Source organism: Tripterygium wilfordii, chromosome 16 (assembly GCF_013401445.1).
Source record: "Tripterygium wilfordii isolate XIE 37 chromosome 16, ASM1340144v1, whole genome shotgun sequence".
In the NCBI taxonomy this organism is placed as follows: domain Eukaryota; kingdom Viridiplantae; phylum Streptophyta; class Magnoliopsida; order Celastrales; family Celastraceae; genus Tripterygium; species Tripterygium wilfordii.
This window is the reverse complement of record NC_052247.1, coordinates 180679-197116: the sequence shown is the minus strand read 5'-3', so window position 1 is coordinate 197116 and position 16438 is coordinate 180679. Positions and strand designations below refer to the sequence as shown.

At 37.2% G+C, this 16438-nt stretch overlaps 3 protein-coding genes across 13 annotated transcripts; 1 reads left to right on the top strand and 2 right to left on the bottom strand.

Annotated features, from left to right (window-relative positions):
- Positions 1-883: 883 nt before the first annotated feature.
- Positions 884-16272, bottom strand: LOC119980870 (protein SUPPRESSOR OF FRI 4-like). 2 transcript variants are annotated; one of them, XM_038823693.1, is made up of 7 exons: positions 15911-16272; positions 15227-15327; positions 14348-14474; positions 13642-14054; positions 12825-12979; positions 12677-12730; positions 884-1300 (listed from the first exon to the last, which is right to left on the bottom strand). In XM_038823693.1, the coding sequence occupies exons 1-7, from the start codon at positions 16102-16104 to the stop codon at positions 1229-1231; spliced, it is 1116 nt and encodes a 371-aa protein (XP_038679621.1). In that variant the 5' UTR covers positions 16105-16272; the 3' UTR covers positions 884-1228. The 2 variants fall into 2 exon arrangements, with proteins under 2 accessions (XP_038679621.1, XP_038679619.1); XM_038823691.1 differs by lacking the exon at positions 884-1300 and adding an exon at positions 11521-11941 and having other exon boundaries at positions 15911-16271.
- On the bottom strand, positions 2822-3749 carry LOC119980873. Of its 3 annotated transcripts, none has more exons than XM_038823700.1 (3): positions 3506-3749; positions 3173-3246; positions 2822-3023 (listed from the first exon to the last, which is right to left on the bottom strand). In XM_038823700.1, the coding sequence occupies exons 1-3, from the start codon at positions 3611-3613 to the stop codon at positions 2879-2881; spliced, it is 327 nt and encodes a 108-aa protein (XP_038679628.1). In that variant the 5' UTR covers positions 3614-3749; the 3' UTR covers positions 2822-2878. The 3 variants fall into 3 exon arrangements, 2 of the variants coding, with proteins under 2 accessions (XP_038679628.1, XP_038679629.1); XM_038823701.1 differs by having other exon boundaries at positions 2822-3017; XR_005463949.1 differs by having other exon boundaries at positions 2822-3048; positions 3173-3749.
- LOC119980868 lies at positions 6673-10742 on the top strand. Of its 8 annotated transcripts, none has more exons than XR_005463945.1 (11): positions 6674-6832; positions 6915-7008; positions 7572-7622; positions 7740-7844; positions 8420-8607; positions 8771-8962; positions 9221-9634; positions 9722-9787; positions 9879-9949; positions 10167-10221; positions 10472-10742. XR_005463945.1 is itself a non-coding variant. In XM_038823689.1 (11 exons), exons 2-10 carry the CDS (start codon positions 6942-6944, stop codon positions 10183-10185), a joined length of 1128 nt encoding a protein of 375 aa, XP_038679617.1. In that variant the 5' UTR covers positions 6674-6832; positions 6915-6941; the 3' UTR covers positions 10186-10221; positions 10472-10742. The 8 variants fall into 8 exon arrangements, 4 of the variants coding, with proteins under 4 accessions (XP_038679618.1, XP_038679617.1, XP_038679615.1 ...); XR_005463946.1 differs by having other exon boundaries at positions 10158-10221; XM_038823689.1 differs by having other exon boundaries at positions 8450-8607; positions 9879-9932; positions 10165-10221.
- Positions 16273-16438: the final 166 nt, after the last annotated feature.

Genomic DNA, 16438 nt, shown 5'->3' with positions numbered 1-16438 from the left:
CTTTACTGCTTGGGGTTGCCGTTGGATTGGGAGGCTTGGGACTTGCTGTTTCTTGTTTTTCTCCCCCTGTTTTTGCCTGGCCTTTCTTGGGGTTTGGACTGCCAAGGGATTCTCTCTCTTTTTAATTCCTAATGTTCGTCTTTTCTGTATACTTTCTCCGGTTCCATTGCTACCGCGTGCTTTACGCAATCGGTCGGATCGTATAGATATCCCTTCAACTAACTTATCAAAAAAAAGAAAAGAAATTGGGTTATCAACAAGGGGATAACTCAATCGGTAAAACTCTTCTCACTGGTGGTTACATGCAAGTCCCATGTGCTGCGACTTCTACATAAATTCTAATAATTCATTGATCGGACTGATTTTTGCATCTCCAACTTTGCTGCGACTTCTACATAAATTCTAATAATTCATTGATCGGACTGATTTTTGCATCTCCAACTTTGCGCTTTGTTGAGGCTCACCCTAAAGACAATAGCTATGGCTTAAACCGAACAAGATCTCATGATCACATTGATCACATCCAGAGAGAGGCTCGCCCTAAAGACAATAGCTATGGCTTAACCGAACAAGCTCTCATGATCATATCCAGAGAGATGTTATGATGCTCAAAGTGGCCCATATGGTCTCATTGTCTGTTAAGCTTACCCATTCTTCAAGAGTTCGAAGAAACCGAAAACAATTTTCAGTTGGCCAGTCACCATCTACAGCGCAAGAATGTACAACTGCTACTTCACCGCTTCTAGGTTTCCAAATTGAATGAGATACCACATTTTACCAGAAACCAAGGACAGAGAACCACTAAATAACAAATCATGCCAAGTCCGAGACAAGGATAAGAAGAAATGTTCAGGAAATTGCAAATCAACAAGTAAAGAGAGAAAAACAAGTCTGCATTTTATGTCAGAATGACTGTATCCCAATAGACTACAATTTCTTTTGCTAAGTACTCCTGAAAAGGTTTACAAAATGAGGAAAAAAGAAAAATGAGGCAAAAAAAAAAAAGTTATGCTCCTTCTCCAGACCTCTTACTTCACAATTAAAGAATGCCTTTCCTTCTAATTCAATTTCTTACAAAGAATACAACTCTTTTTTATACCACATCATGCAATGTAAGAATGAGACCAGGAATCCTTCCTGTTTAAATGAATTCTGAAGCATCCATAGAAGGATCCACCCACCAAAAGATTCCAGCAGTAAATACATGTCAATGTGGGCTCCAGTTGATCTAAAATGCCATTCGACCAGCAAGCCTGCTTTCTGATATCCTTTTATCTATGGCTGCATCAACCGAGCTCATCTGAAACATGCAACAACAGTAGTGATGATCAGATGGGATTCATGGGAACCATAACTACCAATCACTTGAACATACCATATATTTTAAAGCTCCAACCTACAATGGAGATATACCAAACTTTGCGAAAGAAGCTGACCTGGGCCAAAAGTCTGATTTCACTGTTTGACCGTAAAAATAAATTGCAAGGATGCCACAAATAGCAAAATTCTGTTGGGTGTCATCTTGTTCCACTCATTCCCCCCAGCTTCCAGTTTAAGCACAGGAAGAGTGAATTACAGAAATTTAAATCCAGATTTCAAGAAGAGCAGTTACATACACACTGTTCTTAACTGAGAACGACACTACGATGATGAATCCTCGAGTCCTTTCCAGCAAGCTTGTCAAAATAATAATAACTAAACTACCAGCATAAAAATATGCATATACCTACTTGAATCATTTGTCGTCCACACTGTAGGTGGAATGGCAAGTAAACCAGAGCATGTCAGTAAGACATGGATAGCCCCTGCGATTAGTCTCATATGTGCATACTAAAGTTGAATGCCCCCCCCCCCCCCCCAGCAAAGCCGGATTTCTCAAAAACACAAGGGGAAAGAATCACTTAAGCAAGGGAGAACTAACAAATGACAACCACAATGTTTCCAGCCAACAGATGGACAGAGAGGGAGGTAGAGAGAAGTTTAGTTTGCTTTATGACCTAGACTGAACACATGGAGAGTGATTTACAAAACAAAGAATTGTACAAGTAGAAATACCTCTTAGTCTATATTTACGCAAACAGAGGACTAAGAGCATGTGCTATACATAAATGACCACAAATCCAAGTAAAAACAAATGTAAACACAGCACAAATAACATAAAATTCATTTCAATAGAAAGGTCAAAGCACATGAAGAGCAGAAGTAATTACTTCTATCACAAGTACAAGACATACAAAACTAAAACACGGCCATTAATAAATTTAACCACATTTGAGTGGAGAAAGACATTTCGACACCATGGCTACTGAAAACTTCTCAATAAATCACATTGTCACTCCAGGAGACATTAAAAAAATCCCGTAGCATACAATATAGAGAGAATGGATTATTCTAATCAGAGATCCCCACAGCAGATGGAACCATATTTTAGCACCAAATGCAACTCCAAAATATACTTAACAAAGAATTCCAAGGCTGTAAATATCATTCTCTTGTGTAATCAACCATTATAAAAATTGTCAGCAAAATACAATAGGAAAAATCACTTCATCACAGTAAAGTCCAATCAAACCTGAAATGCTTGGGCATTGAAGCTGCTTGTCATTTGGGGGTTTGCTCCAGCATGTGCATTAGTTGACGGATTAACTTCTGTTGCAGCAATTGGTGAAGTATTTGTTAAAGCCAAAGAAGCAGGAAAAGGAAGACTTTGCGTCGCTAAATTGCCACTAACACCCGGGAACAAAGGTTGCGATATACAGGAACAGGTGGCATGGACCCTGGCAGTCCCCGGGGGGGGGGGGGGGGGGGGGGGGGGGGGGGTGGGGGGGTGCTTGTGCTGGTTGGAGAGAAGGTGACAAAGATGTAGGAAGAGGAGGCCTCACGTTTGCACAGGAAACAAGGGCTGCGGAGCATATCCCACTGGGGTAACTGAAAGTGCTGGATATTGAGGGAACGAAGGCTGTGGACAAGGAGGAACTGGCCAACCAGTAGAAGGCATGGGTACTGCAGCGTTGTAACTGTGACTAAGCAATAAAAATGCAATGAGCCCTAGTGAAAGATTAAAAAATAAATCACCAAGGAAGGAGACCAAGGGGGTAACAAATTTGTACAGAAAAGAATATGACAGAGAATCTATAACATTCAACCATCATATTATTTATAATTATATTACCTGTATGATAGAAATGAAACATAGACAACCACATATCCCTCATACACATGCGCCAACCAAGCATCAAGAGAACCCTGAAATGTCTTGGTTTCCATAAGCATACTCAAGCCAAGGAAGAGGGCCTGTTAACTCAAATTCTTTAAGCATATTTCGGTAACGGTGAGGTTAACTCTCTGAAAACTTCAAATTCCAATGTGATTTCAAAATTGGGGATAGAGAAGCAGAACTACCCATTTGAAGACGAAAGATGAAGACAAATTGGGGATAGAAAAGTAGAACAACCCATACACATCCAACTCATCATATATATTACAATTCGTTACATAACCTTACCATCGGGAAAGTGGAAGCAAGCACCGATGGAGTCCTCCGAACAAACCTGGGCCTGCAAGAAAAAATAAATAAACAATGAAATTTGGCCCAAGAAACCAAATCTTCCATCCTTCTCTTGACCTAATTGTTCTTGTTCTAATTCTTGAATTAGGACAAGAGGAGAATGGAAGAATTGGAGTCGTGGGAGATAGACGTCCTAGTTGAGGTCGAAGAGAGAACGTCACAGGTAGAGGTAGGAAGGTGATCGAACGAAACCTAAAGACACAAGTAAAGTAAAGGATAAGTTGAAAAAATATTTTGAAAAAAATAAATAAATTTGGGAGCTATGGTCCGTGCTCATTAATTTACCCAGTGAAATTAAAGTAGAGATTGTTGAGGGGATTTTCCACGTGTTTTGTTGTGGGAGCTTGGGAGTACCCCTAAACATAGAAAGAATTGTGCTTCAGGGGCCGTGGGCTTCGGAAGCCCGGGGCCTGCTGTAATAAAATTACAGCAGGTCCCGTTGTAATGTATTTTTAAGGTAATAAAAAATTTTATTTTTATTTTTAAAAATCATAAATATGTAATATTTTTCATAACGAATCCAACGGTATATTTTTTATTTGAAACAAAAATCAAATTCATCGGGATCAAAACATTGAATATTTTGAGTTTATATCCGATGGTGTAGAATTGTCGTGTCTTTTTCATGTTGAATTTGATTTTTGTTTCTAACAAAAAATATATCGTTGTGTTCGTTACGATGAACACTACATATTTATGATTTTTAAAAATAAAAATAAAAATTTTTAATGTTAAAAAAGCTTATTACAGTGGGGCCTGCTGTAATTTTATTACAGTGGGGCCTGCTGTAATTTTATTACAGCAGGCCCCGGGCTTCCGTGGGCTTCATGCCGGAGCTCTGTTAAGGAAAACTTCAGTCATACTCCAATTTTTACTAGACACCCTATCAATTAATTTTTACAAGGGAGGGTCAACTCAAATTGAAGTATCTTTAGTAAAAACTGGGGTATGACTAAAGTTTTCTCTTTGTTAAACCTAAACCTAGTTGGCCCGTTGGACCGTGGTAGATTTTTATAGGCCGTGGGAAACGAGAGTAACCAACTAGGTCACTACACCTTTACACCTATTAACGTCCAGACATATTGCTCTTCGAAGTGATTTGGGACCAAACCATTCGGACACCTATTAATCTTGTTCGGCCATATTGCTCTCGAGAGTAATTTGAGACCAAACTGTCTTACACCTCCCAAACCATCCGGACACCTCCCAATCTGTTTGGACAGAAAACCTACATGGTTAGCTACATCGATATGGTATTACGGATGAGTGTTGGTTATTTTTAATATGGGAGTATAAGTATATTTTTTGGGTATCTAGATAGCTTGTTATGAAGGGGAACCCTAACTTAATTCTACTAATGAATTTCTCATAGTAAAAACAGTCATAGACTCCGTGAAAGTAAGCACTTGTTGAACCACTAAACTTTGTGTTCTTCTTCTTCTTTCTTTCTGGTTTGATTGCTCTTTATTGTTCTATTATTTGTTGTTTGCGAATGTTCTGTCTTACAACACAGTCATCTTGACAGAAATTCAAAATAAAATAATAAAAGGTATAATCAACAACGGCTGAAAGATTAATATATTTTATTGAGGTCAACAAAATGTATTGGTATAATAACGTAAATTTATTGACTTGATTTTTATGTAATAGAGGTGGGGTCAGTATTAATTTTTATATAAAAATTTGTATATATGTTGAAGTAGGTCCCATTTTGGACAAGATGAGTCAACATAGGGGCCAGCCAGACACCATTCCCCCATGCTTGACCTATTAGAATTGAGATAATAAAAAACCATTGTTGTGTTACAAGTTAAGTCCATGGGCCAACAATTTTCTAATATCTAGGATCCATGAACATCTAAATCTTAACCATTGCATTTGCTCATAAAGATAGACCACGTCGCACAGAGAAAACAGAAGGATTGAGCCTAGAAGAAACGATGTCTTTATTATAACTTGATAGTTTCTTTATTTCACTACTTTGCGGAGGAATAATCCATAACATTTGTATAGTCGACCTTATACTGCACTTCACATCATCCCCTGAGCGATATGGGATAATAGAATTATCCTCTTTTCCGCTTGGTAACTCACCCAACACCATCAAAGTTTGCACTACAAAGGCTTATGACCTCACCCACTCGAGCAGGGTGTTACAGTCTTACCCTTAAGGGCCCACATCCTCATGAGGCCCAAACCTTCAATAACGGGGCCTAAGCTCCTATATCATATGTAACAACCCGTCCCTCCGCACTAGTAACACTCCATCTGTTTTGGGCCAGCCCATACTAATCCGCATGTATGGTTTTGTCTTCATCTTTCTCATTTGACACCCAAATTGGAGCTTCCAACGACGACGACTATTTTGGCCAGCCGATGGGTGGGAATGGTGCACCTAGGTTTGGGTTACACTCTCGTGAAGGTGGCTTGCGGTGGCGTTGTCTCTGGCAACTGGATCGATCAATTTTCTTCATGGGTGGCCAAAGCTTCAAGGTCAAATTCCGCTGGAATTAGTAGCTGACAACAATGAATCATGGCCAGGGTTTGGTTGTGGTGCTCCAACGCTTCTATTTGGTGGGTCGACTGCCTTGATTGGTGGTTGGATGACGGTAGTCCACCATGCTCACGAATTTGCGTCATATGTTATTTGTTTTATCATATATATTATCTTATATCTATTCTATTATATATGTTTTATTGTAACTGTTTGAATACTAAAATACGAGAATTTCATTTGATAATGTTGTCATAATAAAGGTTGAAACAGATATATTAATATACAAGGGGACATCTTGGTAAGTTTTTTTATTTTAAAAAATTATCCTTATTGAAATACAATTTTTAATTTTTGTTCTTATTCTTATGTGAAATTTCACCTAAGATAATTTGTGACAATCAAATTCGTCAAACATGAGTATGTAGTTGTTTGTATTGATGCTCGATATAAATCATTCACTTGTCATATCAACATTTATAAAACGTCTAAAGTGCCGTTATTGGGCAACACCTATCCGTATAACATGTGTTCTGTATAGTAATCTCAATTCCTGCCAAAAAAATTTAATCTGGTACCGGGCTGATGGAACACCGGATACCCGATCCGCCCGATAGAAAACTATTATAGGATAGATGCATCTTAGTGTCTCATTCTCTTCTTAAGCAGAAAATGACAAGTAAAAGCAATGGCCACTGCACTTAGCCACTTATTGCCCAGTTATCGCACGGTACACGATTCATATCCGTCGGATCGGATCGGATCGAATCGTAGGCGTTCTCTCTTTATATACATATCTAAAGCTTTTAATTTGCTTATCGACGCTTTTGCTTTACCTTTTGATTTTTGCAGGTCCAGGGTATAGCTTGACAAAGCATTATGATTCCCATCGATCCTTTGCAGGACTCCTCCTTCGATATCGAAGAGCTCTTGACGTTTTGTGGTGGTAAGTATATGTAAGGAATTGTAATTATATTGTATATATCGATGAGGTAGAGTTGGATCTGTGTGTATAAGCATGTCAGATCTCGGATGTACCTGTAAAATTGTTATGTTGACTTGGGTTTGACTCTTATGTTATGGTAAGTAACTGGGAATTCCAATTCTCCAACTATATATTGTATAGATCTGAGCAAAGTATATATATATATATTGCAGTGAATTAATTGAATTTCATGTTTTTGTTTTTCTTGGATGTTTTATGACAAGTAAATAACTATTTTTGGATATCGTCCTTCCATATATAATCAGATACACGAAAAAGGGTGGGTGTCATTTATGTTGTAATTAATTAGAAGCTTTGATTTATGTTTGTTGTGGACATTCAATCCAACATGAGTATACTGTGTAGTGAATGTTTGAGATCCAAGTATATTTCTAGTAAATCCTATAACAGTCAATTACTAGTTATTATAGTTAAAACAACCAAGCAGTACCAGTGATAAACTATTCCCCTTAATTTCGCTTATTTTGTTTTTATGTCATTTATGTTTGGCATTTTGTACGTAGATAATTACAAAGAAAAAAATTTAGAGGGAGACGCTGGCTGGCCAATTAAAGGTACGTCGTTCCCAGTTATTAAAATTATGTGTTAGTTTTTAAGGTACTATAGTTTATTCATAATTACATGCACGATACTAGCTAGGTTTTTTTTTTTTCCTTTTAAATTTCTTTTAGATGGACAGAGTGCTGCAAAAACATTGATTATCAATCACCAGGCTAGTGTTGGAGAAACCGAACGTCCTGTTAGCCAACATCAAGCAACTCATGATCAAGTTACTGGTAATTCCTTATATTGTAATAGATCGGAGCAGAATTCATATATATATATTGCAGCGAATTTATTGAATTTCAGGTTTTTGTTTTTCTTGGATGTTTTATGACAAGTAAATAACTATTTTTGGACATCCTCCTTACATATATATATATATATATATATATATATATATATATATATATATATATATATATAATCAGATACTTGAAAAAGGGTGTCATTTGTCTTGTACGGGCACATATATATAAATTAATAGAAGCTTTCATTTCAATCCAACATGAGTATACTATATGTAATGTGGAGTGAATGCATGCTTGAGATCGATATGTATATAAATAGTATATCCTAAAACAATCAATTACTAGTTATAGTTAAAACTACCAATTAAGCAGTAGACAGTAGTGACCAGCAAATCACTTTTCCTTTTTGTTGTTTTATCCATTCACGTATTTAACAAGCAATTACATTATCTAGAAAATTCTTTGTCATCTTGTACTTAAGATCACTTCATTCATGATTACACGTACGTACTAGTTTTCTTTCCTTCTTTATTTTCTGTCTGATGGACATAGTGCTGCAGAAGGTACAATATTGACTATCACTCTGGCAGATACTGAAAAAACCCAACATTCTGTTAGCCAATATCAAGCAAATCATGATCAAGCTGCTAGACCATCTAGTAAGAAAAGGGGAGGAACCCCTCTAGATGACGATGAAAAAAGAATAAGAAAAAGACTTGTCGATAAAAATCATCGTGAAAAAATGAAGGTAATATATATATATACATAAATATCTCTTCTGCTTAGTTTATTAAATTATTTCGTTTCTCTTTGCATTTTCTTAATTAATTATAGTTTATATTTGACATGTTAGAAAAGAAATGTATGCATGTTAACTCGCTAGCTTGGCTACTGTACACTACAAATTGCAGCAAAACTCTAAGCAAAAGGAATTGGAGTTCCAAGCTTCCAACAGTAAAGTGAAAGACCTTGAAAGTGAGTTGCAAGCTTCCAACAGAAAAGTGAAAGACTTTGAACGTAAAGAAGAGTTATGGAATGAGGAAAGAAACTCGATGGCTCAAAAGATTGGGCGGCTTAAATCTAAAAACAGAAGATTGAAAGAGGTTAGCAAATACTTAAACTGGTTAACTCCCTTAGTGAATAGATCGAATGTCCTTTTATTAATAATATGTTATGTCCTTCTTTGATAGTATACATGACTACAGTACTGCCTTCGCTAGTTAGTTACTAAAAATATAAATATACTTGCCGAGCAAAACATCAAACGACTTGTGTGCGCAATGGAACACAAGAAAACCCCGATATCTAACATACCATATATGTATCAATGTATCATATATATATGTATGTACATATTGCAGGACGGTGTTGGGGAAATTCTAAAGGAGTTGAGAGGTGTCAAGATGGAAGTTCACAAACTTAAAGGTGTACATGCATCTAGTATTGTAGAAGAAGACATGTCTAAAGAAAGACTACAGAGAGAAGACACTTATAGTAAGCAACTTCATTTGAAAACAAGAGAAGACACTTATAACTCTAACAAAGCTATTAGACAACAACAAGCGTTGTTGGAGAATATGTTTTTGCGTATGGGAGAATTGCCTATGAAACAAGAGCAATTAAGGCAAGAGGAGAATGGACAACTTGGTTTCGTGGGAGATGGACGTCTTATCACTACAGGAGATGTGGAAGAGTTGAAATCCATGATGATGACACAATTTGGGCAACTATCTCAAATGATTGATGCGCTAAAGACTCCAAATCCTCCTTCACAGGTACATTATGTTCAAACAAAACTACTTTACATAATTTTATATTAAATATAATGAGTATGTAAACCAATTTATTGATTTAATATATAGGCACAAGATGCATCCATTGGACCTCAAAGGATGGATGCTCTAGAGACTCCAAATCCTCCTTCGCATGTAAATTATGTTCAAACAAAACTAGTTTATGTAATTTTATGAGTATTAAATATAATGAGTATGTAAACTGATTTATTTATTTAATATATAGGCACCATGTGCATCCACTGGACATAGGCGATTCTCATCTTCAAGTTATAATCCTTGAGATCGATCCACTCGGTAGGTCATGAGCATTATGATTCTCAAAACTTGTTAGTAGTTTGGAATGTTTGGGAATCTTAATTTTGTTTTTGCTTTTGAGGAAATAGAACAGCTAGGCAATGTTTAATCTTAGTTTGTTTCCAAAATCTTATAGTAGTACATTTTTCATTAGTTTGTTTTTAAATGTTGGTATTCTTTCATTTGATGATGGAGTTAATGGTTGAAGTTATTGCAGAGATGGCAAGAATGTCTGAATATGTGAAATCAAGAAATGTTTAATTCATCTTGAGGTATGACTACTTCACCTATTGAGTTACGTTGGGAGATCTTATTTACTATGTTGTTGAAAATTTATATGGCTAAACTTGTTATACGTACATTGCTACCTCAAAAATGTTTAATTAATTCTCTTGTAAATAGCTAGCTCAAAAATTAAGCCTTTATTCATGTCAGCTTTTACTATAATAACTATACCTATTATTAAATAATATCGATCTTGGAACTGATTAAATTGCTTTTTATATTTTCTGTCCTTTACAGATCGAGTTGCTAAAGAGGGAACAAACTAAACTTGGGTGCTTCAAGGGCAATGTTATCAACGGATTGCTCGAACTTTTTTCTATTGGATTGTGAGAAGTTAATTAATTACATCTCTTATGAACTATTTCTATTGGATTGTATGTTATCAAACCTGCATGTTGAACAAAATAAGTTGCTGTTGTGTTTGGGTTTTGTGAGAGTTGACACAAGAATATTAATTTGTATTTGTGGTATGTTTAATTAGCAATGTCATTTGAATTATTGGCTTGTATTTATGTGCAGGCTAGGCTAGGCTAGGCTAGGCTAGTCGCATGATTAGTATACTCGAGACCTTTTTTGGTAGATTTTATATCTATTATTAGAGTGGAAGGTATAAATAGATATAACTAAGATGAAGACGAAGCCTCTCCATAACTAGACGGGGGAGCTAGGGAGATAAACTATAACTTACATAGGGCTCGACCCATGAGTATCACCAGGGATGAGGAGTATATGCCTAACCATGGGTCCATAATGCTTTTGGAAAATATGTGTGGTTGTAGTTCTTTTTTGGTGGTTGTTTCTCAAGCTCTTGTTTTTTTAAGCTCTGAGTTTCTTATTTTTGCCTGGTCTTTATTGGGGTTTGGACTGCCAAGGGATTCTCCCTCCTTTTAATTCTTAATGTTTCACCTCAATAAAATTACCACCGACTTACCAAAAAAAAAACAAAAAGGAGGCGAGCCTCTCTCTCTCTCGACTGATATATTGAGTTATCCAACAAGGGGGTAACTCAATTGGTTTGCGACTTGTGCATAATTTCTAACAACTCATCGGTCGGAGTGATTTTTGTACCTTCAAGCTTTGTTGAGGCTTGTCCTAAGGACAATCAATAGCCATGGTTTTAACCGAACATTTCACAATAGGCTCTCGTGATCACGTCTCTGTCCAGAGCCAGAGGGATGCTACTTCACCGTCCAAATTAAATGAGATACCACAAGCCAAGGACATAGAACCACCAAATACCAAATCATGCCAAGTCACAGAAAAATATAAGAAAAAATATTCAGGAAATTGCAAATCAACAAGTAAAGAGAGACATTTTATGTAAGAATGACTGTATCCTAATAGCCTACAATTTCTTTTGCTAACTACTCCTGAAAAGGTTTACAAAAAGAGGAAAAAAGAAAAATGAGGCAAAAAATATATGCAAGTTATGCTCCTTCTCCAGACCTCTTACTTTACCTTCTACTAATTCAATTTCTTGCAAAGAATACAACTCTTTTTTTATACGACATCATCCAATGTAAGAATGAGACCAGGAATCCTTGCTGTTTAAATGAATTCTGCAGCAACAATAGAAGGATCCATCCACCAAAAGATTCCAGCAGTAAACACATGTCAGTGCGGGCTCCAGTTGATCTAAAATGCCATTCGACCAGCAAGCCTGCTTTCTGATATCCTTTTTTCTATGGCTGCATCAACCGAGCTCATCTGAAACATGCAACAACAGTAGTGATGATCAGATGGGAACCATAACTACCAATCACTTGGACATACCATATATTTTAAAGCTTCATCCTACAATGGAGATATGAAACTTTGTGAAAGAAGCTGACCTGGGCCAAAAGTCTGAGTTCACTGTTCGACCATAAAAATAAATTGCAAGGATGCTACAAATAGCAAAATTCTGTTGGGTATCATCTTGTTCCACTCATACCCCCCCAGCTTTCCAGTTTAAGCACAGGGAGAGTGAATTACGAAAATTAAAATCCAGATTTCAAGAAGAGCAGATATGTACACACTGTTCTTAACTGAGACCGACGCTAGGATGAAGAATCCTCGAGTCCTTTCCAGCAAGCTTGTCAAAATAGTAATAACTAAACTACCAGCATAAAAATATGCATATACCTACTTGAATCTTTTGTCGCCCATACTGTAGGTGGCAATGGCATGCAAACCAGAGCATCCCAGTAAAAAACAAATATCATGCCCATTCATCGATAGCAATGGAAGTCAAAAGTAATCCGATTATAGACACATACATCACCTTTCTCTAACTGCTTTATTTTCTTGAACTAGGGCAAAAATTGTAAATCATACAAAAAATACCTCTTTAATTAGGTAACAAGCATAAACAACAGTATCTGAAAACATGAAACATAAACCTACCCATCTCGTTAGATGCGCAAGCCAACTCCAAAGGTTAAAGAGGTAGTTTTAACTTACCTGGCTGGTTACATCATGAACCTGATACTTTGCTGACGACATTCTTCTTTCCTCCTAAATGAAGTAACCAAATTATTATAACGGATAAATATTAATAACTACTGAGTTCAGACACACATTGGGGGAAAACTTCATACACACAACATACCATGGACATCGCCTCATCATCCCAAACTAAATAGACCTCATTCACAGCTGGCTGGTTTGCAGGAGCTTTGTTTGCAATTACAGGGGGAGGTCCAATGGAAGGACCACTGGTATTTGGACCAGACGCATAAGAATGAGAATTGATCACTGTCCCACCTACAGAAAATACTGTCAAATTAGACAGAGTTGCAACAACAATCCATAAAACATTCACACGCACCACAAAAACGAAAATAATGAATTATCAACAAACTCTTGGATTTGCAATCACCCCTAGGCAAGATGATTGTAACTGCAAAGGTTACCCCCATTAAAGGCAAATGCCCTGTTCCCAGCTCGATTCCCCAAGAACCCAAAAACAAAACAGAAGGAAAAAGAATAAATTAAACACGGCAGAACTAAGACATGGATAGCCCCTGCGATTAGTCTCACATGCGCATACTAAAGTCGAATGACCCCACCCCCCAGGCAAAGCCGGATTTCCCAAAAACAAAAGGGAAAGAATCACTTGAGCAAGGGAGAACTAATAAATGACAATGCACAAAGTTTCCAGCCAACAGATGGATACAATATAGAGAGAATGGATTATTCTAATCAGAGCACTCCCACAGCAGATGTAACCATATTTCAGCACCAAATGCAACTCCAAAACATAGTTAACAAAGAATTCCAACCCATTTCTTGAGTAAATTCCAAAATTTTAAAACAATTAAAAGTAAAATCTTAAAATATCCTTCTTTTGTGTAATCAGACATTATAAAAATTTCAGCAAAATACATTAGGAAAAATCACTTCAGCACAGTGAAGTCCAATCAAACCTGAAATGCTTGGACCATTGAAGCTGCTTGTCATTTGGGAGTTTGCTCCAGAATGTGCATTAGTTGATGGATTAACTTCTGTTGCAGCAATTGTTGAAGTATTTGTTGAAGCCAAAGAAGCAGGTAAAGATAGACTTGGCGTCGCTAAATTGCTACTAACAACCGGGAACAAAGGTTGCGATACAGGAACAGGTGGCATGGACACTGGCAGTCCAGGGGGGGCTACTTGTGAAGGTTGGAGAGAAGGTGATAAAGATGTAGGAAGAGGAGGCCTCACGTTTTGCACAGGAAACAATGGCTGCTGAGCATATCCCACTGGGGCAACTGAAAGTGCTGGATGTTGTGGGAACCAAGTCTGTGGACGAGGAGGAACTGGCCAACCAGTAGGAGGCATGAGTAATGCAGCGTTGTAACTGTGACCAAGCAATAAAAATGCAGTGAGCCCTTGTGAATGATTAAAAAAGAAATTATCAAGGAAGGAGACTAAGGGGGTAACACCCTTGTACAGAAAAGAATATGACAGAATCTATAACATTCAACATCATATTATTTATAATTACCTTACAGTATGCCAGAAACAAAACACAAACAACCGTATATAAACATGAGAACAAAAAGGAAATGGAAGAAACAAACTAGAGTTCCTATTCCCAAAAACCTAACAGCACCACGTGTGAAAAAGAATATAATTTGAAAGAAAACTTACGCTGGCAGTATTGCCCTTACATTTGGTGCATGGGCATATGCAACACCTAATTGTCCCGGAACTACACCCCCAACAAGCTGAGTTGTTGGAACCTCCATTTTTGCTGCTTTTGCTGGACCTCCTTCTTCTGCAAAGATTTTGTAGGGAAATAAATATGACTACCTTAAATGTTTTACCTTTGCTATGTAAGGTTATAGATTTACCACCATCTGTACTCAGAGGAGAAATTCAGAATCAGCACAGATGCAATTTAAGAATCAACAGAAACCACTGAAGCATTAAAAGAAACCCATGGAAAGTAGGAGAACAACTGAAACAAAACTTGAGCAACATATGAGCCCCTTCATATAGTCTTAATTCTTTAGAAACCAACATCTCTGGAACAAGACAAAAAGTCCCACAAACAGCCTCAATTGTGATAAGGCATGACAAAATGGCCAAGCAAGATCAGAAACAAACACACAGCCAAGTATTATTAAATTCAAGTCCACCAACTACTTACACGTAAATTAAGGAAGGAACCAATCCCAGAAATATAAGAAAACGATCAAGGAATCGTCCCATATGTTCTAAGTGCTTCTTGTTTTTGAAGAATGGAATAAATTAGACCAATGCAGCAAGTCCCAAGATAAACCATACACCAAATTCCATCGCAAACAACACAAATTCTTCTTGAGAGGGTTTCAAGTTCAAGATAAGAACTACGCAAATCACAAGGTAATGAAAAACCTGGTTTGTCGCATTCATGAATTAGATACTCTCACTCGAAAAGATCTCTAGGTAGAAAATAAATGAATCTATCCACAGCACACACAAAAATCCACAGTCGATCCAGACAATATAGAAAGTAACTGATTAGTTGATAAATTTCCAACCTACCTTCTTCTCCATAGTGAGCAGCCAAGACATCTTGAGGAATTCCTTGCATTCCATAAATATCAATTTCAGTTGATTCTCTGCCAGGTTTTGCATTGGGAACCCTGATAAAAAAATCATCATGATCAAAAAGATCCGTAATGCAAACCAGCACAACATGTCCGACACCATACATTAGCAAAAATTTAGACATTACAGTTCTGCTCATTCATAACTATCACTGAAAAGAAAAGGTCAATAAGTAAAAGAATAGGTAAAACAGAAGGCTTCAGATATTCTTATACTTCTTCATCCTTCGACTTTCATAAAATCAACCCCATCGTCAACTAAATTTCCTCACTGAACTGTGTAATTACCCCATGGAATGATCATATATTGAACCGACCCTATGATTTAACAGCCAGTGTATACCAATTTACCAACAGGTTTCACTGCCGAATTAGATACATACGCAGTATACACCTTTCAATAAAACCACTCACCAATCAATATAGTATCCACACTAAAGAGCTAATACAATTGAAGTTAATACAATTCCCATTTGCAATTTGCAATTTACTTCAAATAGCCATGCCCATAAGCCAACGAAGACTAAATCAAGCACAAAAAACGATGTAGAATTAAATATAGACAATTATGTATATGAATGCACAGCAAAGATTAGGGTTTTAGGATAGCAGGGATTACTTGGTGACGTTCTCTTTGTGGACCTGAAGGACGTGGATAGCCATTCCACTGGCAGTAGAAAGCTTCTTGTGGCAGACATGGCACTTGAAGTGCTTCGCCTTCTGGTGCTGCACCAGGATCTTCTCGTCGTCGAATTCACGATCGCAGTAATAACACCAAACGTTCGAAGACGCTCTCTTCTTCTTTTTTCCCATATTTAGCCACCCGCTTCTTTACTTCTTCGATTCTTCTCGATAGAGAAATCGCGGGAGCTAGATTAGGGTTTCTTTCTAGTACTCTGTAATTTTGCCTTCTGTTTTCCTATTACAGAAAACTGCCAACTGTTATTGGTGCTGGTGGTGGGCTGCTTTCGCCCCGCCCAGTTGCCATCCTTAGAGAGACATGACGTACTAGGTTCCACGCTGATCATTAGTCTGATTAAATCAAATTATCTTACTTGGGTTTTGCTCCCCAGCGATATCGCCTGCTATGTCACATCTTAACCGTACGATGAATAGAGAATATATCCAACGGTTAACATTACTTTGT

Coding starts and splice junctions, on each gene's coding strand:
- LOC119980868 (XM_038823687.1), top strand. CDS start 6,942: ATGATTCCCATCGATCCTTTGCAGGACTCCTCCTTCGATATCGAAGAG. Junction 7,845..8,419: donor AACTCATGATCAAGTTACTG/GTAATTCCTTAT, acceptor ATAGTGCTGCAG/AAGGTACAATATTGACTATC. Junction 8,608..8,770: donor ATCATCGTGAAAAAATGAAG/GTAATATATATA, acceptor TACAAATTGCAG/CAAAACTCTAAGCAAAAGGA.
- LOC119980873 (XM_038823700.1), bottom strand. CDS start 3,613: ATGGAAGATTTGGTTTCTTGGGCCAAATTTCATTGTTTATTTATTTTT. Junction 3,247..3,505: donor TTGCTTCCACTTTCCCGATG/GTAAGGTTATGT, acceptor AAGACATTTCAG/GGTTCTCTTGATGCTTGGTT. Junction 3,024..3,172: donor GTTTCATTTCTATCATACAG/GTAATATAATTA, acceptor TTTATTGCTTAG/TCACAGTTACAACGCTGCAG.
- LOC119980870 (XM_038823693.1), bottom strand. CDS start 16,104: ATGGGAAAAAAGAAGAAGAGAGCGTCTTCGAACGTTTGGTGTTATTAC. Junction 14,475..15,226: donor TGCTCACTATGGAGAAGAAG/GTAGGTTGGAAA, acceptor AAATCTTTGCAG/AAGAAGGAGGTCCAGCAAAA. Junction 12,980..13,641: donor CAATGGTCCAAGCATTTCAG/GTTTGATTGGAC, acceptor TATTTTCTGTAG/GTGGGACAGTGATCAATTCT.